Raw genomic sequence first — 17,939 nt, 5'->3', positions numbered from 1 at the left:
TGCATGCCTTTTTGTTTTTTGAGGAATTTGCCTTGAAAGGTTTGCAGTATGGCACTCATGACAGATATTGGGCTAAGTGATCTTGTTAGACTTCTACTGTTAAGATGTTATTGTGATTCCACAAATGAGGAAAACGTAATTTAATCTGCAAATGATTACAGAGCAGTGGGATTCATTCAATGAAATGTATGAAGAAAATCACTTGAATAATAAAATGGGCACAGCAGGAACCCAACAACCTGACAAAAGCACAGAATCAAATAATATTAACAGTATCTCCAAGAACTTTCAACTTTTGGCATAAAGAAAGAACAAGGAGATCATAGCGGAAAATGGAAGATTCAGCAAGAATAAGAACACACTTCTCATTATTAGTGGGAGGCAGGGGGAACACATAGACAACCTAAACTTTCAGGGCATTTACATTTCTTCTGACCTCTCCTAAACCAACAACACGCCTTACCAGGTAAAGAAGACCCAACAACACATCTTCTTTCTCAGACAGCTGATGTGGATCTTTACTTAGCTACTCACAAACTTTATTTATAGGAGCTGCACAGCACAGGAGAGAGGGACTTTAGCACGGGTGGTAAGGACAGAACAGGGGTTTATAGAATGCCATCTAACAAGTTTTTACTTGGCTGATGCTGCATGGTTCCAGAAAAGGGCTAGATGCATTGCTGCAGACCCCGCCGAACCAGGACATGCCCTGTTTGTTGGCAAAACAATGAAAATGACATCAATAATAAGTCAAATAGAATCAGAAACAGTTTTTTCCCTGAAACTAAACACCCCTACTAAAAAACAAATAAACAAGTTGCTTATTTCATTGACTCTTTCAACTCGAACTGAATGTAAATACTAAATACAACATGCCACTATCTATACAACATGCCACTATCTATGTATATGTTTTTTTGTTTCGATATTTTAATTATAATCAGAATCAAGAATCAATAGGAACTGCAATCGAACAAAGAATCAGAATGGTAACTGGAATTGTTCAAATTCAAACGACGATGGTCAACTCACACAAATGGCTTTCGTGTATCTGGTCGTTACCCACAGTCCAGATTCTAGAGCCAGGAATATATAGAGTTTCTCCCAGGTGCATCAACTCCAAGTAATTAGAGCAGTCGTAAGTCTAACCGCTCAGCCCTGATTGCTAGAGCAGCAGTGGGAGCAGGGAGTGACGTCATGGTAGTGCACACAGGAGCTTCTCAGCAAGAACATCCAGGAATCATTACACTTTGCTAAGCTTTATTAAATGTTTATATCCCCAGTCTGCCTGACAGCATCAGCGTCAACTCAGAAAGACTCAGCTCTGACTGACTGACTGTAGCACTGGGTCAATGGCTGTGAAGGAAGCAGTCCAAATCTACCCAGCCTCATTTGCAAATTCTCAATTAGAGTTAGACGCAGGCAGGTCAGCGTCAGCCTGAATAGATAACAAAGATCAACAGCCTGGATTTAATGATGAGCACTCAGCCTGAGGCTCAGTGGGAAGGCTGCAGCACGGGGAAACTGGTACGGTAAATGAGAAGAAGGTGAGACATATTCTGTCAGTTCAGATCCGCTGCTAATGAAGAGCTCCAGAACATATTTGATTTATCCTAAAAAGTTATTGATAACAACAACAAAAAAAGACAATCATTAAATCAGAAATTTCAAATCTCATATTATCATTGTTGGCTAACACTAACATTTCAAATTCAAAACAACAAAATACAACAAAACAACTGATATAAATATCCCCGATAAAAATAGTTATCTTTAGAGTTCACATTGTGACAGCAGCCTGTATTCAGGTTGCCATAGAAACCCTAGGTTCATACTATTATTTTGGGTTAAGATGAAGCTCAGAACCAGACTGAAAATATATCAGATGACTCTATTCACCTTAGAGACTTCATTAGTTACCATATCAAAACGTATGCTGAGAACTATTCTGCCTGCCTCTTCACTGGCCCAAAGGAAAGCAAATAAAGACATGAAGATAGGCTTCATGAGGAATAAAGTCCAGGCATTCTAATGATACAAACTACACATAAATCAGTGTGATGTTCCAACCATATACAAAATGCTGCCAAATATATTGTGACTTAAAGATCTTTGGCTAATCTATTTTGGGCATATGTTGCTGTGAGGTTATATGTAAAGGGAGTTATATGTAAAAGGCATAGTTGATCTCATTATGATTTTTTTTAGAAACCTAAATCTACCAGTGCAAATACTGCAGAAAAAAATATCACCCATAAAACATGATTTTAGTGGTGTAGTCAAATCATTTTCAAGGTAAATGTATTCATTTTAAATGTCCACATACACAAGTGTGTTATCAAACTGATAAGCCTCTTATGAGTGCTTTGCACTATGTAATGAATGATTGTCCCTGCAATATCACCACTTATAATCAAATGAGATTAAGGTACAGATCTTTGGTGAGATCTTGCGATTTGAATGTATTGTCATTTGTGATGTCAACCCTGGGAGAGGTTCTAAATCTAGCAAAGAATGAGACAGAGGCAGTTCAGGGATGCCTGTGTGCTGGAGATTCTACAACTTAGTCATAATTTGGGGTTAGCAAAGAGTATACTGTAGGTTCAAAGTAACCATTAAAGATGAATAACTTTAAATGAATAGATTTTTAATCATTATTCGGTTTGGCAAAAACATAGTCTGAGCCTAGAGCATTTTCAAGCACGTTTTTATTGAATAACTTCTCTGTATTTGGCTGCTTACATGTTTCCCTGTATGGGAATTAGTTCCCCAGTTCTGGCCACAGATTATGATGCCCAGACAATGCATCACATTAAGGTTTGTAGAGTACTTGCTAAGGGATGAGCATGGTCTAGGGCTGGGTAAAAAAATCGATTTAAGCGATTTTGAATTGATTCCTTTACATTTTTGCAAAATAGATGACTAGGGAATGAGATCGATTAGTTTTATAGTGACACGCGTGACGTTCACATTCAAATGAGCAGGAAAGATGCAGTCAAAATTACTTCAAGCCAGATAGCTGCAAATATAGCCAATAGGTTGACTGAAGACATTAACAAATGGGGGCTGACCAGTAAAAACACCCTGTAGTTGTTACAGACAACGAGTGAGGCTTCACTTTTTCACTTTTCACAAACAAGTTTGCACTTTTGAGACAGTTTTGTTCACATCTCAAGTTTAAACTGTCCGATTTACAAGTTTGCATTTTGTGTTTAATATGACAAGAAAAAATAAAATACATGAGTATTTTGAAACACAGTTTAACCACTTCCATCGTTGTAAAAACAGATCGAATTGCAATTATTCGATTTAGAACTGTATGAATAAAAATCGAATTGATTCAGGACTTTGGCGAAAATACCCAGCCCTAGCATGTTTCTTCAGACATTTGTTTGGATTTCTGTCACAAATAGCTTTTTTGTCACATCAAACCATAGAATTTTCGTTGCCTTAATCTAAAAATTTAAAATCAATGGTACTTTATGGCTAAATCCATGTCTGTTTTGCCAATCCAAATTAACAGCCTAATTTATTGTGAGTATAAAATATAGTTATTCCTTCATCAGCATATAAAATATGCCTTCATCAGCATATAAAATATAGTGAATCTTCTGGGTGAATCTCTATGTGCGCACACATGAGTACTGCTTAAATAACTATGAGATTATTTTTTAAAGGCATTTTAATCATGAAATTGCAATCAAGGAAACCAATGTAGTGCCCACGGGCACCAAGGGGCCCTTAAGGACCACATGGGGTGCCCTCAGAGTCTTATAAAAACAGAGCAACTCAACTGTTTGAAATTTTATTTTATTCTATTCTATTTTTCCTCTTTTTAAATCAGTTATAGAGCATTTCATCATATTAATCATATAGATTCATAGTTCAAAAGTCAGTGTTGTAGCACTTCATATAAGTAGCCCTTCCTACGGTAATTATTCAGTACCCATAAAGCAGCCTTCAGACTTGAAAAATAGGTCTATACTGAGATATTTACCTCTGCTGAGGAGGTTAGGTTTTTTTAGTCGTGTTTGTTTGTCTGTTAGCAGCATTATGAAATTTGCTTATTTTTGGGGCTCTGCTCTCTCATGTTTTATAGTGGTTTTTATATGGTTCGGCACATATTGCAACATAAGAAAACAAACTATAAGCATAAAACATTTACAAATTTTAGGCTGTAGAAAAGCTTAGTTGGTTTTCTATGTAACAGATGTTAGTTGGAAAACAACAGATGTTACTAAAGAAATGTTTTAAAGATCCCCTCAAACAAATAATGTTTGCAGGGTTATGACTTGGCTAATTTGTATCACCATTGACCAAACACATACTCACTGCATACCTCAGTATATGAAAATCCAATACAGACAAAAACATAAATAATTACAAAATGAGCACGTATAGCCATTTCCATAAGTTTCTGTTTTTAATTATAAACAATCACTTTTTATAACAATTGCTGTGATGATTATTAGCTCATTTTGAGCATACTGAACATATGGTCTTTTAAACATCAGACTATTTATTTTTTACTATCTTTTGTTCTTATACACTGACATACATTGGTAAATAGATAAATAAAAAAAGATGGAGGAGTTTGACAATTTCCCTCATGATTTAGGAAGACAAACTGCACAGCATGTGTACCTGAAATAAATGCAGGAAGCTTTTCGAACCATGTTGTAAAGCTGCTTTAAAAATGAGCAGGATTCATATCCCCGAAGGACCTGTCTGTGCATGTAACAGTGTGGTTAATGTGTCACAGGGGGAAAGTCTATGTCTGAATAGCTTTCTCAGACTGAGCCATGGCTCAGGTATAAATGTGATGTCCTTATCACATTGTGCCGGCAAGAAATTATAACCTGTAGCTTCAACAACACGGCCAGCGGAAAACAAATGAATAGCAAATATAAATTATTACTTCAGAGCTTTTGCTGCCATTTCTGAAGACATGTCATTATCTTTTGAGTTACCTTGACTGCACTTTATTCTCCTAAAAAAGAATCTCATAAGCAAAGCTACTACTTATCTGTGGTGGCAACAATCAAGAGAATAATAACTCAGCTACATCTGTCAGCTTTAGATGAAGCACAACAGACTTGTACAGACCGCTTATGTTTAAACTAAAGCAAGGTTTATGATCAAGAAACGTCTAAATATTCAAAACCACCGATTATAATCAACTTTGATCATCTATGATAAGCCAGAAGGTTTGTTGTTTGCTTGCTAGGAACATTTTGATTACTGTACCATGATGTTGAACAGGAGAGAAAGATGCAAAAGCAAATGAAAAAAACCCATCCCTCTGGAGCAACAACATTTAGGGGTCTATAGTTTTACAGAAAAAACATTTTTTACAAGAGAAAAACTGTTTTTGTTGCTCATGTAATGCTAATATTTCTATCGTAACTTCAAAGTGGACTACCTTTGGATGCAAACAGAAATTGCAGCAACAATAACAAAAAGATCTAGGTCTAATTATCCACATCTTTGGTCTCAGGTGGTGCATGAAACGTAATGTTTATTGATGGTATAATGATGAAACAGGAACTGGAGATGGAATTAAGAAGAATGCAAGCCCTCCTTATCAGGTCCTACCTTCTGCTCTCTTGTATATACCTGTACCTGACCCCCTAAAAGGGTTTTTAAAGAGAAAAATCAATTGCAATAACATTACTATGCAAAATACTACTGTACAAATCCATTTAATTAATTAAAATATTACTTAAAACTTTATTTCAGTAACTCAGTTCATTAATTTAATTCAATCCATTAAGCCACACAAAGTATATTGATTGATAACATATTTCTGTTAATTATGATGATTTTCAGTCAAGAGAAAATTGAAACAAGACATTTAAAGTAAGATTAGAATATTACATCCGACCAATACCCCATAACATTTTTAATATTAAAATTTTATCTTAAAAAAAACACTGCATGATTGCTATTTCCAAAAGCAATTGTAATTTAACAGAAAAGCCTCAATAGAACACAAAGTCTTATCTATAGAATATGACAAAAGTGGGGCTTGAGCTATCAGTTCTATAAGTGATTAGCTGATCAATGGATTTTTTTTGATTAATAACAGAATCTATAAAAATTTGCTTACTAATGAATTCATTTGTTTCCTTTTTTTCAATTATATATAATGTCAATGTGTGGTAAATGGACTACCATGGATACTAAGTCTACTATTCTACTATGGAGTACTGGTGAACAGAGCATGTTTACAGACAAAAATGAATATTTGAAAAATATTTGTCTATTTTCAACAATAAAAGCAGCCTTGGGGCAAACTAATGTCTGCTTCTCTGTAAAAGCCATAGAGCAGATGTGGTCCTATTAACTATAAAATCACAAAGAATTCAAAAACCTGGTAAACAAAATACTTTGTGTTTGACCTTAAACTTTCTTGTAAAACCTTTGCCCTAATAAAAATGAAAACTCTCCATCAGCATGAATCACTTGCTCTAGTAGAAAAAAAATTATACCATTTTGGATTTAGAGTTGGGGCACAATATTTGTTCAGGGACCGCAAATGGCTCCCTGGCTATTTACTCCTATGGGCAGAATTTTGAGGGAAGCATCAGTATTATGTCTCTAGTAGGGCTGAACGATTATTTGTCCTAGCAAAGTAACACGGAAGGAAACTCGATATCCTCCGCCACTAACTTGCTGAACAATGGCCTCAGACTGGACAAAAACTGAAACAACTGAAGGTCTGGTACCAAAGAGGAGCAGTACGTCACTTGTTTTGGGATTATTTTGGGTTTAAAAAAGAATAATAATAATTAATATAAATAATAGTATAAATAATAAAAAAAAAAAAAACATGGCTGGACATGCCGTGCTATTGGTGCAACCTCACGAGGTAACACAACGAACCTTTATCAACACTTAAAAAAACACCACAAGGCTGTGTATGATAGATGCATGGCCACCAGTGCCTCAACGTAAATTAAGCAAAGTACCACCCGACAGGGATCACTGACCGAACTGTTTGAAAGTGTTACTCCTTACGAACAAAATGCGAAACGGCAAACTGAAATAACTCTGGCAATAACGGAGTTTATAGCGAAAGCCATGATGCCCGTCAGTATAGTGACCAAACAAATCTGTTTCATAATAATTAGATTTATTTAAAGTTTAAATAAATAAAATGATTATGAAACATATTTTTTTGTATATCTTTAAAAAGATGTGAGAAATTAAACCGGAATAATCGCATTAATTCGCAATGTTAACATAAAAAAATCGTAATTAGATTTTTGTCCAAAATCGTTCAGCCCTAGTCTCTAGTTTTAAATATTATTCCCATAAGTTACTATGTCTGCGATATACCCAGATAACCTTTAGGATAACTAGATATAAGACATAGTTTTCACATACACAAGCTATTTTATCTTGTTTAGATGTCCAACATTGCTTGTTTTTGGGCATGGGAAACGATAAGGGTCAAACTCCCCAACAAGTTCCGATAGAAGTTTCTGATGCTATAAGGTTTTTATTTTTATTTTGTTTGTCTGTTTTTTGAGCTTGCAGCTTTTCTACACCATAATTCTTTGTTTCAGTTAAGCCACAATAAAAACATTTTGACTCAGTTTAATAACTCATCTGTGTTTTATTGATCAAGTGATTGGAGGATTCATTTCTTCAGTATCTAAGAGTGTTGATGCGTATAAATCAACACTCTTAGATACTAAGTGCGTATAAATGATCATCAGTAACTCACCTGCGAGGTAAAGGCTCAGTAGAACAGTGTGTGAGGGGGCTGCTGGCAGTGGGAGGGGGCTCCCTTCGACTTCTCAGAGACTGGCTCCTTTGAACCTGCCTTAGCACACTACTCTTCAGGTCCAGTAGTGTTGTCATGGTGTTTCACTGGCAAAAAGAGCAAGGCCAAAAATCAGAAATCTTTATATATATATGTTAGAATTAAAACAATGCTTATATGAGTAAAGCATTTATCTGCATACTTCTGAAGTTCTGTTTATACCTCTGTAAATGTTAAGCAACTACAAGATTTAGGACAAAGATTTATAAAAACACTCAAAAGCATCTCCTAGGCAATAATAGTTTTATTTAAAGAGTTAAAAATCAACTTTAAAGAAGAATGACAATGCAATGCTGCTCTCTGTTTGTTTTTTGTGGAAAAGCCTGTTGGTATATAGCTGGTAATGAGAAAATGCACAAGAGATATGATTAGGAACCCATTAATCCCGTCTGTACACAGTAATAACTGCATGTCCTCCAAACATAAACACAATAAACAACAGTCAACTTTTACTTTACAAAGGCTTTGGCAATAGATTTTGTGAAACTACTTCTGTATTTAATAAGAGCACTTGTCACTCTCGTGCATCCTCTTTCAAATGTCATCCTATCATTGCAGAGAAAGTTATTCTTGGGTTATCGTGATCTTAACGTAAGCCTACCAAGCAGCCTTAGAGAGACTGGTAATGTGTTGCTAAGCAATTCTCTGAGACAGAGTTGGTGTACTCGGAAACACTTTCCACAAAGTGAATTTTCATTTTGGCTTCCTAGAGTCCTCTAACTATGTCTAAATCATATGACCTCACTGTCTCTACTCTCCCCACACGACTAAAAAAACTGTTGTTTCACTGAAATACTTTATAAAAGAAAAGTAGGCCTGTATATTGATATATTCAACAAGCAACATATAAGAGGTAAACTAACGTACAAGACACAAATTTAACATTTTCTGAGTGCCATTTTATGCAAAGGTGCTGCAGCCTTTAACCAATGCAGAAAAGAGTCCATGATCAACCCTAACCGAAGTCACTTTTGATTGCAGCTCCTCGTGATGACCTTTTTTATAAGACTTCAGGGGAGGACCGTCATTGGAGAGCAGCTTTTTAATTTTAGTTAAGCCCTTTAATCATATAAAAATTAGCATGCTCATATCAAGGCTGTCCAACCAGTTTTCGTTCAAATAAAAAATGATGATCTTTTGAGTTAAGATCCAGTCTCTACAGCTGCAGTTCGGCTCATAGATCTGCTCATAAAGCTCAAAAACGTCTTAAGCAATTTAGGTAAAAAGCTTTGTCATGAGCTCATTTCTGCTTTTCAGATAAATAGCTTTTATGACAAAGAACAAAGAGACAAGCCTGCCATGAAACAACATCTTTAGGAAATGGATTTTGTCTCTGTAGATCTGGTGAAAAAATAAAACTTTTACTTATGTAGTGGTAAGGATTTAGTGGTGTTGGGCTGCATTGTCACTACACTATACATATTTTAGTTAATCTGGCAAACTTGCCCTAATTAATGCAACCATAAGCACTGTACTACCACAAAGTATGTCAGGCTTCAGTTCAAGATCAATTCATTAACACAATAATCAAAGCATAAACCTGAAAAAATATATAGTTAAGCTTAAAAAGCAAAGGAAAGAGCTTAAACTTTCTGTTGTTAATGCTAAAAATACCTCAAATGTGGCTGATTAAAATAAAATATGTAAAAGACAATTTGAAAGTAATCAAAAATGCCTTGCTGATGATTCTTATTGTAAAGGGTAAGATAACCAGTTATTAGGTTTATGGGCTAATTAAGCTCTCACATATGCTATGGCGGTTTAGATAGCATTTTCCTTAATAAGCAAAGTCTGTATTGCTGCTCTTAATTTTTACCCAGGATATCTTCTATAGCACAACTGGTTAGATAATCTGCCATATTTAGGTGTGACAAAAAAGGAAAACTAGAGCTTTAAGAGGCCAAATATGTTTTAAAAGCACTACTAAAAGCCCCGGCTGTTTGAGTCTGCATCTTTTTGTCAAATTTCAACAGTCGTAAACAGCGGTGAAAAATAGAGGCGACAAAACATAAAAAGGATCCAACAAAGATTAAACAAAGGTAGGGTTTGATTGATAGGAAGTTGTTTTCAGAGACAGACAGAGATTCAGACAGGCAGTCAGTTACTCTTTTCAACAGATGACAGCTTATGTCTTCGCATCTATGTGAAAATGATGCAACGAACTATTGTCAGTGGTTTGAGGACAATTAGCCTGGTGTGCTTACAGGAAGAGGGTGCTTGTTGTTGTAGCCCCTATTGGAGGTGATGCTAATTCATTTTTCTCACTTGATTTGGAAAGGCACAGTTTAGGCTTGTCTGTTTTGTATTGGAGTGCTTACTGCAAATGGATCCAGCAAATGAAACATGCAGGCCTCTTTGAGTGTAATAATTCGGCCAACAGAATGGAAAACAGAATGCACTCAGAGCTCCCACTCGGAGTAAGCCCAAAATTCATGGTACAAGATGCATCATAGTCTGAGCCAAAGAGCAGTCTGTTGTCTATCTAGGAGGCTGACATCGGTACAGGAAGCAGCTATGAGCTTCCAGTACAATTAGACACTATCAATGTGTCGTCTACAATGCATAAGAGGTACTGGTCATCCATTTATACAGTAGAGAATATCTCATTTCTATTAAAGCTTTCGAGCCTCGCAGTAACAGCTTTAAAGTATAAAGACAAAGCCAATGTTATCTTTAAGAAACCTATGATTGTTTAAGTGCATCAACTTCAGTGAAAACACCTTAAAGATATAGTGGAGGATTTTCTTTTTCCAGGTGGATCATCAAAATAAGTGGTCCTCCTAATTGTCAATAATTCTGGTGATTTTTTTACGTAAGGCCGTCTTACGTGCTCTTCCCCATTTTCCCTTACTAGAGGTGAGTCACATAGTGGAATTGCAAATCTTCTTTTGGAAAGTAAGTTTGTATGAGCGATGCAAACAGCAACTTTTAAACAGAGCGTGCACGAGGAGAAATGGGCTCATGCATGCTCTCTCACATGTTTAATAGGGGTTCCCTCCTGGGAGCGGGTACAGAGTTGTGCATGTTCATTTGTTTGTTTTTTTTATTCGAGTGGGCGGGTCTTTTCCAAAATTTGCAAAAATCCTCTACTATACCTTTAAGTCTCAGAAAAAGGCAGCAGAGATAATGAGTTAATTTTTAGCTTTTTGTTTGCATAAAAATATACAAATAAAAAATCAAGACAAAGCATAAATATTTTTAAAGTCAAGAAATATTATATATGATATTATGCCACCCCTCCTTCTCTCCACATACAGCTCTTCATACACCTAACACACACAGACATCCTGCCCACAATCAGTTGACCATCAGTCCATCTTATAGACTGGACTCACACCATCTTCATGCTATTTTTTTGTGTGCATTTCTTCTTCTGAATATGCAATAAATTCTAAACGTGCTTATAATTTTCCTTCTAAGAATGTTTTTGTATTTTTTTGTTTTTCATGTCTTTCTTGCAAATATGTTATCAATATTTTACAGCCCTCTTGGTTTTTTCTGCATGTTATTCTTAATTCTTATGGACCAATAAAATATGCTACCTTTTTTTACTTTTCATTTTTAAAAGCCTACTACAAAGGACATTACAACTGTATATATTTTAAATATATCTATTATTGTGTGTCTTTTTTTTTATTTAGCCAAGTTCATCACAAACAAACCTGTTGAAGGTCACATTTCAGAAGGACTGTAATCCAAATAGTTTCTTCTGTCTTTTTCATTTGGATTGGAAACATATTTGCAAGATATAGTTTGTTTGCTATTTTATGTCATCAACTATTACAATTTATAGACATCAATAATTATATCAGACATAACTGTTATAAATTCAACTTTCTTATTTCCTGTAAAAATGTAAACAAAAGATTAATTGTTACCTCCAAATTGAAAAGGCTTGGCAAGATTATTTACAAAGCATGATTAACTACAATGATAATTCAAAATGCTTTAAATTTAGTGGGCAGAAACTTAACACCCAGCCCTCAGCAACTGGGTATGTGTGCCTGATTCCGTCTCTGCAAGTAAGTTAAAACTATCTTAGTTTTTAACCAGCAGTAAATGCCTTGAATGAAGTGATTAATAGAAGGAAGCTAATGAGCCACAAAGACGAACCAAAAAATATCTACTGTCAGCTTTTTTTTTTTTATAGCAAATGAATGTTTGATCGACTGAAGCTTATTGATTGTCTTTGACTGATTAACTCCATGCCTGCATGTGAATATTAGCGCAGACGCACAAACAACATAAGTAGCATTAAATTTGATTCCTCTTTATTTTTGTGGATAATTATTAAATTTAAAGAAATAACAATACAGGCAGTAAAGATATACAGTCATTTTTTTAAGGTTTCGCTCTTGGACTTTGAAATTCCACTCTTGTTAAACTGTGACCTATTTCTATTCTATAGTGTAACTTTTCTTATGCTGCTGAGGGTGGCACGACATTAATAGAATTTTTGCTTTAAAGCACATAACTATGTTTGGTTTTTTTGTGGTACATGCAAGAACATGGTATTTCACTAATACTTTGTTTGCAGGCTAGGCACTTCTTCTGCTTTAGAGAAAATATGACATGTGGATAGTTCTGACAAGAATCCAACATGGACATCAATCCATCCATCGATTTTCTGCACAAGCTTAATCCTTGCAGGTTTGTGGGGGGGCTGGTCCCTATGTCCATCAGTCAATGGTCAGGGAGGTTGGGTGCAGTCTGGAGAGGTTGCCAATCCATTACAGGGAACAACACAGAGTGCCCTTACACACTTTAATGTATAATGGTAGCTTATAGTAGTCAATTACGCTAACATGCATGCATTTTCACGAAAGAAACCAGTAGGGTATTCCATAGGTGTAGCGTACCCACATAAACCCCATCCACACATGGACAACATTTTGCACAGAAAGCTTTACATTGGGATTTAAACTACAGACTTTGCAGCTTTTTCTTGTAGATACATAGCCAGTGAATATTTATCTTAACTGCATGTGTGCAGAAAAGCATGGGTCTCTCATCATTATTATATTAAGGTACAGCACGGTTTTAAAAAGTTAAATGTTGAAAAATAAACCCCATTCTACTATTTATATTACTTGAACTTTAACAATGTGAAAAAGAAAATGCTAGAGTGTTGTCTTTTTTTCCTCAGTAACAACCCCCACCCCCCCACCCAATCCATTGTAGTACACCATTAGTCAGCTAACTGAATAAAGGCCACTATGCAATTCTGAAACTTGCATAAAATCGATATTTTGTTATGATTGTAAATATACCTGGTGATCAAAAACATGTTCATTCTATGGAATGAAAATGCAAAGTCACTCATAATTGTTGTCAAGGTAACATTTTTAAAGTTTTAGGAGGTATCTAAGCAAGTGGATCTTTTTTTTTTTTGTTTCAATGCAAAGATGCTGCTAAACTGTGGTGATTATCATCGTGTCCAATTCTTAATCTTCTTTAAATACCTGAAAAATATTGTTGATGCATTACTTAGCCATACTAAAATATCATAGAAAAAAAAGAACATTAAAATAATATTCTCATGCGGTGTCAAGGGTGGCAATGGGAGAAATATTTTCTTATGGCAAAATTGCATAATAGATAAAAAGAAACAACTGCCTGTAAGCAATCTCAGAGAGCTTCAGCAAATCATGTTTTAGGGGAGCTTTTGTCTTCTTTAAAGCCATCAGACCATACTCTGTTGGCATGGTGAGCCAGGATGGAGGGCTGCTCCATTGTACTCACTCTACAATTACTCTTTATTGTGACCACAAATCAACTAAAATGTGCAAACAAATTCAACACAATCTGCAAACAGTGAACAAAAATGGAGAGGATAAAATCAAGAGATGTTAAAAAGGTGACAAAAATATTACAAATCAAAGCTTCTAGTAATCAAAATGCTCAATAGGAGTGTAAGCACCTCCACCTTAAAGCTGAGCTGCATCTATATTTATGTGGATTTTGTCACTGCAGGTGAACAACTGCTCAACGTTTCATGCTCCATCAAGTGACTCCTATTTAGCAGCTCTCTGCTCTTTTTTTTGTTGTTTTTATGCATCTCTCAAGGCAATCCATCCATAATATCATAGGCATATTTGGTGGGAGCACTGAGCAGAAAAGTGTTTCCCAACTTCTAAACAATAGTGTCACAGGCCGAGTGATAACTGCTCAGGGCTCTTCTATCATTTCCACATGCACAGACTGTGACAGCTACCAGGCGCCACGCTGCAGCTGTCTCCCAGGTGAACTCATTTCAATTACAGGGGTGGATTTCTCCCAGCTGGATTTCACACGGTCTCGCTCGTCAACCCGAAGTGACAAAACGGGGTGACGTGCCGCCGTCGTTGGGCCACGGGCTTCCAGGGAAACACTGTCAAAGCTAAGTAAATGCCTCTCTCACTATAGTGGTGCCCAAGTCAAACCAGGGAGGCACATGCCTAACAGAGTCTTTCCTGCGAGAGAGCTGATGAGCCCTGCAGCCAAAGTCGACTTGCTGATGGGGATGGAGTGTCTCTATGGTAACCGCGGAGGGAAAGGAACCGGTAAATACAGGTAAATGTAATTCTGTGAAGGATAAAAAAAAACATCCCCTCCACATTAAAATGTGTTTATTCAGATGCACATTTTCTAAATAACAGGTTTAATGATGAAAACATTTGCCCGTAGTTCAAATAATTTTCAAAGAGCATATTACCCTTTTAAATACTTAAGGTATATTATAAGGTCTATTGGATGCACTCAAACATAAATCCAAAGATACAGTAGGGAGAGAATAAAGATCATCACGCAATTTATTCATTTACCAAGGAGAGGGTCTTAATAATTTCAAATTAAAATCAATATCCGAATATAGACTATTTTTCACGGTTCCTCCGAGTCTCGAATATGAAAAGACACAGCCTGCTCATGTACAGTAATTGAATGTGACAAGACTTTCACTTAAGACCTCAATATTTCCCATGGCTTTGTTCCGCAAACCAGCCAGAGGGGATAAGGGTACAAATCATATCACAAGCTTGAGGAGATTATGCTGTAGTGGTGCTGATGTTTCCTGATTAGCTTAAAGACGAGGCAAAAGGCTTTATCAATGACCATTAATGTTATTATGTGGCAGGGCCTTAGGGACTCATAGGCTAAACGATGTCAGGTCTGTGTCGAACCCTTAATAAGCTTTCCAAACAGAAGGATGGAGGGATGTAAAAACAGAGCAGACATGACTATGAACTTGAACAGCAGCTACCTGTGGATAACACATAATCCATAACCAGCTGAAATGCGCAACACTTGTCTATTCCAAGCAGCTTACGTTATTAAGGCACATGACAGGATCTTTGGCTTCAGAATTGATTGCCGGAGAATATTCCAAGAATTGACGGCTGTTTGCTTTTGTAAAAAGCCTCTGCTGCACAGCCAAGCTGCAGAATTCACTGACAGTTTAACACAAAAAAAATTCAGGGAGCACAATGGCTCAAAGTCTTGCTTTTTATACCCCAATAATACATTCTTTTGTCAGCCTGATCACACTCTGAGAAGTACCTCTGTAGTCAATAATAGCAGCCATTGAGTTTTTCTGCAGACGCAATAAAGCCACCTCCATAGTTTACGCAAAAACATCAATCTGCATCCAAGACAAGACAGTCTGCCACATTAAGACTCTCTGAACTCATAGTAGTGCTCAACAGGCTGTAATTACAGTCAGAACAAAGCAGCACAGTTGTAATACATTACTATCACCATTTTGTGTCATGCCTCAACATTTGAGAAGCTGTGCTTTTAACAAGTGGTTTATGAGTTATGAGCATATATTCTCCCTGTAATAAAATGTAATTACTAAACATATAGATCAGTCTGAGATGAGGCTAGGATTTGCTGGTTGTGCCTCTAAAGAAAATCTACTGAGAGCTGCACTTAAAGACAGATCATGTTTCCCAAAAGATTTCTCCAAGATATAGACAATTAAATTAATAATACTCTGCACAGAGCAGCTGACACATGAATGATAGATGGTAAAACCTGATGATTCTTATTGCCCTTTTAATCAACTGGACATGCAGTTGTTGTCAATATAAGCAGGACAGGTATATTGAAAGCAGTGAGGGGTTAGGGCTGTCTCTGGGGTAAGACAGTGCGAGCTGTGATGTCTGTGAGTGTGTGTCAGTGAATTACAGAGGGAGAGAGTGAGAGAGACCCCCACAGGATTCTCCACAGTACTGCTTCTGAAACAAACCATCAAATGCATCATTCAACTCAGGATATTTTCAACATGCAACAATCCCTTCAAAACCCCTAATGTCATTTTACCTTTGTTTTGTTTATCTTTTTCATTTTGCAGAATTGACCAAAAATGCAATCTTCAATAAATGCATGACCAACAAACATGTATTCCAATCCATGCGTTAATAATGCTCTATAGCCAGAAGATTTTATTGACATCCCCATTTATAATTCCGAGTGGGTTAATTTTTACCATTTTACACTCAAATGAGTTGCTGTTTGAGCAGAAAAATGAACTTCTGCTAATATTCCAGACAAAATAATATCATTTGTTATTTTCTTAACACAATATGTCTGGCAGGTATAATTCAGGGCTAAAGTCTTATTAATTCCCTTCTTTCTCATACTTAGAGAGAACATAAAATAAACTTTGTCCTTCTTTGAATGGCTCATCTGAAATTATCTAGAACTTAATTCAAATCAACAGGTGCCAGTGCAGGATCACATTTCGCAAATGCAGAATAAACATCAACTAGTGCATAATTTTGCATGAACAATAGTGCATATATTTTCTATAAACAAAATATATATTTTCCCTTACCTGCGTTTTTGGACAGTTTTTCCGGTGTGATTTTTTTTTTTTTTTTTTTTATAAGGTTGCTTGTGTCAGAGTTCCTGCAATCAAAGCTCTGATCAGTGCAGCAGGATGTCGCTCCTTGCTGTGAACGTGACGCAGTCAACTTATGAGAAAACAACGTTTGGGTCTTTTTCCTCAGAAAGACGACAGACAAAAGCTCTTATTAGTCTCTCGAAATGCTTCCCCTCCGCTCCCCCGATGCCACCCCAAATATGGTCATAGGAAGTGGAGTGACGCTTCAAGGACCCTCTCTGCTGTCGTAAATATCGCATCTATCCATGAACTTGTTCCCACCTTTACAAATTTTGAGAACAGTTTTAAGGATTATTTTCATGTTAAAGATATTCATCAAAGCACCATTTTGAAGCAGATAATCCTTGTTAATGTTTTAATTCATAACATTTGAGGAAATGTCAGGGTAGGTATAAACCAGTAGGAAATGGCATGGTCACTTAAGATAAAAAATATCTTGCTGTATTATAGCATTTACACAAAATTTATTCTCTAGCTTAGCTAGAGAAGAAAGATGCTGCACCAACTAAAATAATGTCACATATTATTGTTACAATAATTTGAAATGAAAGTAATTTGTGGTTATCATTTGAAATAAAGATTAAACACTCTCCAAATGTAAAAGTTTTTCGAAATTGATGTGCTTGGCATGCAGTATTTTGTATAAGTTTACCATTCTTTATACAGCACAAGTATTAAAATTTATATTATTAACTTTTTATTAATCATAAATAAATGTAAAATAATGTATATATATATACATACATTTATTTTTTATTTTTTCCTACTTGCTTTGATTCTGTTTTATCTTCCTGTATTTTAATCATGTAAAGCACTTTGCATTGTCTTTGTACTAAATTGTGCTATACAAATAAATTTGCCTTGCCTTTGCCTTACATATATATATGTATATATATATATATATATATATATATATATATATATATATATATATACTGCAGTGAAGTGGTGGACAAAAAGCAGAGAAAAGCTGTTGTGGTTGACACAGTCAGGTGCTCAGAGAAGAGCTGGAAAAAATCTGGAAGGTCAAGGCATCAGTGGTCCCTTGATCATTGGGGCACTCAGGGCAGTGACCCCCAAACTTAAGGAGTGGTTACAGCAGATCCCTGGAAATAGATCAGACATCTCTGTCCAGAAAAGTGCAGTTCTAGGAACAGCAAAGATAATGCGCAGAACCCTCAAGCTTGCAAGTCTCTGGTAAAGGACCCGAGGGAGAGACCTCCT

General features: G+C 36.0%; 1 protein-coding gene across 1 annotated transcript in view; it reads right to left on the bottom strand.

The window, feature by feature from the left end:
- The window catches only part of baiap3 (BAI1-associated protein 3), a 53,291-nt gene extending 36,447 nt beyond the window's left edge, over window positions 1-16,844 (bottom strand). Inside the window, exons 1-2 of the mRNA XM_015371987.1 lie at window positions 16,647-16,844; window positions 7,733-7,878 (exon numbers count right to left, since the gene is read on the bottom strand). Of these exons, the coding sequence (XP_015227473.1) occupies window positions 7,733-7,869 (137 nt within the window). The 5' untranslated portion in view covers window positions 7,870-7,878; window positions 16,647-16,844. The remainder of the gene's footprint in view (window positions 1-7,732; window positions 7,879-16,646) is intronic.
- Window positions 16,845-17,939: the final 1,095 nt, after the last annotated feature.

This window comes from Cyprinodon variegatus, unplaced genomic scaffold, assembly GCF_000732505.1.
Source record: "Cyprinodon variegatus isolate N-32 unplaced genomic scaffold, C_variegatus-1.0 Scaffold68, whole genome shotgun sequence".
NCBI lineage: Eukaryota > Metazoa > Chordata > Actinopteri > Cyprinodontiformes > Cyprinodontidae > Cyprinodon > Cyprinodon variegatus.
Note: the sequence above shows the minus strand (reverse complement) of the source record. Positions and strands in the feature narration are given on the sequence as shown.